The sequence below is a fragment of the Dictyostelium purpureum genome (genome assembly GCF_000190715.1).
Source record: "Dictyostelium purpureum unplaced genomic scaffold DICPUscaffold_133, whole genome shotgun sequence".
NCBI classification, from domain to species: domain Eukaryota; phylum Evosea; class Eumycetozoa; order Dictyosteliales; family Dictyosteliaceae; genus Dictyostelium; species Dictyostelium purpureum.
The window spans coordinates 66192-73470 of record NW_003519470.1 but is presented as its reverse complement, the minus strand read 5'-3'; the positions used below and the strand labels follow the sequence as shown (position 1 = coordinate 73470).

The following is a 7279-nucleotide window of genomic DNA, read 5'->3' as shown; positions in this document are numbered from 1 at the left end:
TTATATTTTTTTTTTATTGTGCCTGATTTTAATTTTATATGCGGTGTGCTTCTTTCAAATTAAAATCTTGTAAAAAAAAATTAAAAAAAAAAACACTCGTATTTTTTCGTGATATGTTGTGAACGAGTAAAATCAATTATTTTTTTTTTTAAAAAACACAAAAACAAAATTTTTTAGTTTTTTTTTGGGTTTTATAAAATTCGTTTTTCTAAAAAACTATTTTTGGATTTTTATATAAAATCACATCACAACACTTTTTTTTTTTACCACAGCGATTCAAAAATAAATGGGCCAGATTTTTTTTTTTAAAGTTTTTGTTAAATGTTTTTATTATTACCATAAAAATAATTAATTTTTATTTTAGATATCTGTTTTGAAAAAAAATTTGAAAAAAAATTAAAAAAAAAATAATTTAAAATTTTTTTTATATTTTTTTTCTCTGTGCGATTTTGTGTTATAATTTTATCTATATATATAATTATTATTGATAATAAGTAAATAATAATAATGAATTTTTAAAACCAAATTTATATTTTAAAGAACAAAGGGGGTTTTAAGGTGAATTTTTTTAAAAAAACTAAGAAATAAAAATTTATTCACTTTTTTTTATATATATATAAAAAAAAAAAATTTTCATTTCTCATTTTTTTTTGTCGAGACAACCGTAGTTCGCATACAGCAAAGATAGTGAAACAATATTTAGAAGAGAATAATATACAAGTTAACCTAATACCATCTTACATGCAATATTTAAAGAACGTGCAGGATATACCAAATATTAATTAATAATAATCAAATAATTGATAAAAAAATACAAATAAAATTGAAAAAATATATTTTTAATTTTTAACAAATAAACCAATATCTTGTACTATGATTTATTTAAATGGTTCTTTTTTAAAATTTAAATATGAACTATTTATTCAATAGTTTTCATTTCCATCCTAATAAAGTATGGGGTATACATATTTATTCCGGGCACTGTAGATTTAATAACTTGCTTTTGTTTGTTTAATTTCATATTTTTGGGTCTTCAATTTCTATAATTATTTTTCCATTCCCCAAACTATTTTTTTTGATTACTTCGTGTTGTTGTGATTGAAATGGTTGATATTTATTTATGATGTGTGAGCTCTTGTTTTTTCTTTTTGTTTTTTTATAAATATATAATTCCAATTTCTAAAACTTTATTTTCTTACTCTTTGCTCTTTAAAAATTTATGATACTCTTGATAATTTTTTTGTTTATTATCACCATACTAAAAAATTATAGTTGTTTTTTAATAATAATAATAATAATGGTTGTAGCTATGAAAGATTTGTTATGGAAATGTGGATTTGAAAGTTTTATTTGTTTAAGTGAAGTATAGTTATTTTATTTAAATTTAAAATTAATTAAAAATTTTAAATAAATTAAAAAAAAATTAATAAATTAAAAATCGTTGATAAAATAATGATTTTTTTATTATTTCACAATCAACATCATTTTTCCTTTTTCAGAAATGCCAACTCTATAATATTATTATAAATTAAAACCCAATAAAAAATCATATAAAAATTTTTTTTTACAATCATTCCAGATTCATTTCTTAATTTGGTAAAATTTAAAATTTTTTTTTATTTTTTTTAAATTTCTTTTTTTTAATTTTAAAAATTTTTTTTTCAAATTTCTTTTTTTTAAAAGTTTGTAGAAAGATTTTTTTTTTTTTTTATTATTTCATTCACCCACAAATAATAATATTCTTTTATTTTTTTATAATATTCGATTCAATAATAAATTTTTTTTTTCTTCTTTATTACTACAAATAATAATTTTCTATTATAATCAATAATTTTCTATTTTAATTATAGTTTATTTTTATTTATATATAATCAATTTATTTATATTTTTTTTTTTAATATTTTATAGTTAAAATAATCAAATAAAAAAATATAAAAAAAAATGAAAAATAATAAATTTATAATTCTATCTTTATATTTATATTTATTATTTTTATTATTGTTACAAAGAAATTTTATTTTTGTAACTCAAGAAAAAGAAATTTCAAATTCACCTGTCCCATTGTTTTGCAGTATTTTTGAAAATGGTACCTTAATTAATCCAGTAATTGATGGATACGAATTGGCCTCTATTGAAAACTCCGATACTTGTGAAGATATCAATGAGTGCCAAAGAGAAATTTCAGGTTGTTCCCAATTATGTCACAATACTATTGGTTCATTCGAATGTTCTTGCCAACCAGGTTATACCTTAGATGTTGATAAAAAGGGTTGCGCAGGTAAGTAATACTTTATTTATTATAATTTTAAATATTTAACTTTAAGTGCTAATTGCTTTTGTTTTAGATATTGATGAATGTAATGATGGTGGTGGCTGTGAACACATATGTAGTAATTTAATGGGCTCTTTCGAATGTTTATGTAATCCAGGATATACTTTAGATGGTGATAAAATGGGTTGCATAGGTAGGAATCATTTTTTATATCTTAATTTAAATTTTTACTTTTTTATTAATATTTTAAATTCTTATTTATAGATATTGATGAGTGTTTAGCCGAAAGCTCAGGTTGTGCCCATTATTGTAAAAATTTAAATGGTTCGTTTGAGTGCTCTTGTGGTTCAAGATTTGCTTTAAATGATGACAAAAAAGGTTGCACAGGTTAGTATTGGTTATATATTTTTATAGATAGTAATAGATTATAAATTAAAATTAACATTGTATTTAATTAAATAATTTAACAGATATAACTTTCATTATAGTTTGGAACTATTTAGAATCATTCCTAGATATGCTCAAGTTTCAAAATGAAGTTACAAGTACCACATTTTTTGCCATTTGTCTTTATGCATTAATTAGATTTATAGCCAAACCAAGAGTTTACAAGTCAAATCTTGCACAAATATTAATTAATTCTATGGCCTCACCATTTAGATTTCCACCACACTCATTGGCATCATTAATAGTATTTAAAACTGATTCAGATGGTTTCTCAGATTTAAATATTATCTCACAGGTGTTGGGTGGTAGTGTAGGAAAAGTTATAAAAGAAGAATTCAACGAAAATTATTATACTAGACAGGTTAATGTAAATATTTTTTATAAAGGTTATTTTTTTTAAAAAAATTTGTAAACATAACTACTCACTTGGAATACTGCTACATAACATTATTTTTGTTTTTTTTTCTTTGGATGTTACCATTCTAAAAATAATTTTAATTTTAAATTAACTTTTTATTAATTTTTTTATTTAGTCAGGTTCATTTACACAAAATAATTCAATTTATCATACCCGACAATGGAAAGTAAGTAAAATAAATAATATAATAAAATTTATTAAAGTATTTAATAACACTTTTGTTTTTACAATGTATAGAGAAACCAAAAAAAATTTAGTTCAACAAAAATAAAATAGATAGTATTAAATCATTAACTAAAAAAAAAAAAAAAAAAAAACAAATTCATATTAAAAATAAATAATAGACTACCAAAAGAAAATAGCTTTGCACCAAACGCATATCAAATCATCATCAATATTAGAATTAGTAGAATTTAAACCATCATCCTCCTATAGCTCTGACGACAAAAACTCTCTAAAATTTTATCTGGCCAATTTAATTTTGTATTAATTGTTGTAAGTTCTTTAGAAGATGGATGGTATAGAGTCGAAATAAATAAAAAATATCACAATATTTGGTCCAATTCATAATAATCAAATTATTTCCTCAAAATCATTACCAACATTTATCATTCAAACTTAATATCGATGTAAAAGTAGACTTAAAAATAACCAGTAAAGAAGATCCAATCGTATATAATCCAATAAATATAATAATAACTAAACTAATTATTCATAAATAAAATAAAATAGTCATAATTAATCGATTATAATAATCAATAGTTTAAAAATTTATATAAATAAACACTATTTTATTTGATTATAATAAAGAAAATTAAATATATCATAAAAAAAAAAAAATTTATATTTTATTTGAATATATCTTTTTAATGGTGCAACAGGTAACACATTTATTTAGAGTTTTAGTTATTTACTTTTGAATCTGAATTAAATTTATGTTCCAAAAGGAACATCTAAAAAAATGCATGGAAAGACCACATTTTTGATTCAAATCCAACAAGCAAGGGTAGGAAAGCCTGGTTAAATCCGTGTGACTTAAGATCTCATCCTGTCGGTTCGCGAGTTCGAATCTCGCCTCTTGCAATCATCTTTATGAATATTTATTCTTCCCAGTGATTTCAACTTTGAGTCAAACACTATTCTTTAATTGTTCACCACCATAATTCACACACAGTGTCTCTTTACAAGAAAGCTTTTAGAATTCTACACACGGATTGACCTTTGCCAAAACTTATATGCGGCTTTTACCAGGTTAAAAACCAAAAAGAGTTACTGTATAAAATTAAATAATTAGTTTTTAGTTTACAAAAATTTAAAATTATTGTTGATATTAAATTTTATATTGTAATATTAAAAGAATTAAAAAGTTATACAATTAAAGGAATTTGACACCAAATTATTTAATATTTTTATAAAAATGAAAAAAAAAAAATTTAAAAAAATTAAAAAAAAATTTAAAATATTTTTTTGTCATCAAATTCAATAATTTATTTTTTTAATTAACTAAAAAAATTGTATATATTCTATTGGTATTATAATTAGAGGAGCTATACTAATGTAATATGGCCTCCTCAAGAATAATTAATCTTATTAATAGTGGTAAAAAAATAATAGATTTATCAAAATCAATAAAGTTTAAAAATATAATTCCAAATAATAATAATAATAGTTTTTTAATAAATAATGCAACATTAAATAATAGCTCAACTATCAAAAATAGTAATAATAATAATATCAATGTTAATACTAGTAACAATAATATAACTAATTATAGTAATGTTAATAATAGTATAATTAATAATAAAAGATATTATTCGTATATGCCACCAACATGGGAAGAAAAAGATAACAATCAACATTTAAATACTATTACAACACCTGAAGAAGAAGATGCAACATCTAATATTAAAGATTCAATTCTATGGGTTAATCATTTATATCCAATTAAAGTAAGCAGACTAGATTTTAGATCATTGTTGTTCCACATACCGATCACCAAGAAATTGAACTCATTGTTCCCAGAAGATATTAAAATTTTATCAATCGAAAAGAGAATTAAAGAAGGTGGGGCATATATTCATTTTCAATACGATTCTAGCAAGCCAGAATATAATACACCAGAGTTGGTAATGGAGAAATTAAAAAAAATATTTGCAATGGAAAAGAAACACTTTCATTTCGCAAGTAGACCAGCACAATGTAAATTGGTCTATGGTAGACCATTTGTTGAAGATATTGACTATAGATTCCCATCCACTACATTGAAAATAACATTTAAAGGTTCTGAAATGTCAATTGATGATATGTTTCGTTTGTTTAGACCCTATGGCCACATCAGAGATATTCACTTTACATCACCAGTTCCAAGTAAAGATGGCCCAAGACAAGCCATTATAGTATTCAAAAGAATGGAAGGAGCAATTGCAACTAGAAATTGTTTACATAACAAATATTTCCCAGAGTTTAATACAACATTATATATGGATTATGAACAACAGATGGTATGTATATTATTAAAAATTAAAGATTTATATTTACTAATATATTTTTTTTAGCGTATAAATAAATTAAAAGATCAATTTTCAAAGCATCCAAAGATTATGATTCCATTGGCTGGTATTTTAGCAACTTTATTAACAATATTATTATTTAACCCATTAAGAGAGTTTTTCATGGAAAGAAGAATGGATGAGGTGTTTTATTTCGATCATATCGACGAAGAATGGCAAGATAGAATTGAACAAAAAGTTTTAGATACACATTTCAACTATCCACCCAATTCAATTGTTATGATTTCAGCACCAAAAGGTTCAGGTAAATCCTCATTAATCGATAAGGTATTGGAAGGTAGACATAATACTTTATTAGTAGATTGTAATCAAGAGGTAAACAATACGGATGAAGAGTTTATTGAATCGTTTAGTAAAGATATTGGTTTCTTCCCATCCTACAGTCTATACAGTTCATTTGGTAGTCTTATGGATGCAATTATTCCAACTGGTAAAGGTGCATTCCACTCGACCACCAATTATCAAATGCAAACTATTCTCAAATTATTGGACGAAGTTTTAATAAAGAAATCTAAACATTTCCCAGATGATCCTCATCAACCATACGAGTATCCATTAATTGTTATCGACGGTTTCTTTGGTATGATTGCTGCTATGGAAAGTAAAGAAAAGGCAAATATTATCATGGATTCTATTATTCAATGGGCTATTACATCCACACAAAGAGGTCATGCTCATGTTGTATTTTTAAGTTCAGACTCATTCGCTGGTGATGTTATAAAGAAATATTTAGACAACAGAGGAGGTGGTCAAATTTCAACAGTTCAATTAGGCGATGTTAATCCAAATATGGCTATTAATTATATCAAGAAAAGAATCGGATCCACACCAATCACCGAAGATGAAATGAAGGTAGTAGTTGATACATTGGGTGGTCGTTACTATGACCTTAATGTTCTCTCACAACGTATGATTGCAGGTGATACTGTTCCACGTGCCCTCTCCAATATGATTGCTAAAGCTGTAAGTGAAATTCGTGCTGAAGGTTTTGGTCTCTCTAAAAGAGCTGAAGAAAAATCTGCTGGTGGAACCAAAGGGGATAAATTAAAATGGACTCGTCCTCAACTTTGGGAAACTATTAAAAAAATCGCAGAATCGAACTATGTCTCGTATGATGACCTCTTGTTCAATGTTTTCCTTGGTGATGAATCATCATTGAATAACTTGATCATGAGCGGTATCCTCAGATTCCAATCGATCGATAACGAACGTAAAGTAACCGCATACTCTCCATTATACTGTGCCGCTTTTAAACAAATGGTAAACGATTTAGAGTTCAATGTAGGTATGGATATTTTAGTACAAAAAGCACGTATCGAAGAAGAGTTGTCTAAACTCTCCAAAGTTGAAGATGAATTAATCAAACTTAAAAACCTCACCTCACAAACATGGTTTGAACCAACATCTGTCAAGAAGAGAAGAGAATTATTAGAAGATAAATTAAAAGATCATGTAACCAAAATTGAAACTAGAGAAAATATTTTAAAAAGACACAGTCAATTCCAAAAACTATTACACCAACAAAAATAAATAAAAACAAAAAAAAAATTTAATTTAAAACTATTACAAATT

The 7279-nt window shown here is 24.3% G+C and overlaps 2 protein-coding genes across 2 annotated transcripts; both read left to right on the top strand.

Moving 5' to 3' along the window:
• Positions 1 to 1941: 1941 nt before the first annotated feature.
• On the top strand, positions 1942 to 3875 carry DICPUDRAFT_152664 (uncharacterized protein; the record flags this gene model as incomplete). The annotated part of the gene is made up of 6 exons (XM_003288389.1): positions 1942 to 2278; positions 2325 to 2465; positions 2537 to 2659; positions 2743 to 3086; positions 3253 to 3303; positions 3870 to 3875. The coding sequence occupies 6 exons, from the start codon at positions 1942 to 1944 to the stop codon at positions 3873 to 3875; spliced, it is 1002 nt and encodes a 333-aa protein (XP_003288437.1).
• An 830-nt stretch (positions 3876 to 4705) lies between these two features.
• DICPUDRAFT_47921 (uncharacterized protein) lies at positions 4706 to 7274 on the top strand. Its single transcript, XM_003288388.1, has 2 exons — positions 4706 to 5638; positions 5693 to 7274. Exons 1-2 carry the CDS (start codon positions 4958 to 4960, stop codon positions 7235 to 7237), a joined length of 2226 nt encoding a protein of 741 aa, XP_003288436.1. The 5' UTR covers positions 4706 to 4957; the 3' UTR covers positions 7238 to 7274.
• The last annotated feature ends 5 nt before the right edge of the window (positions 7275 to 7279 follow it).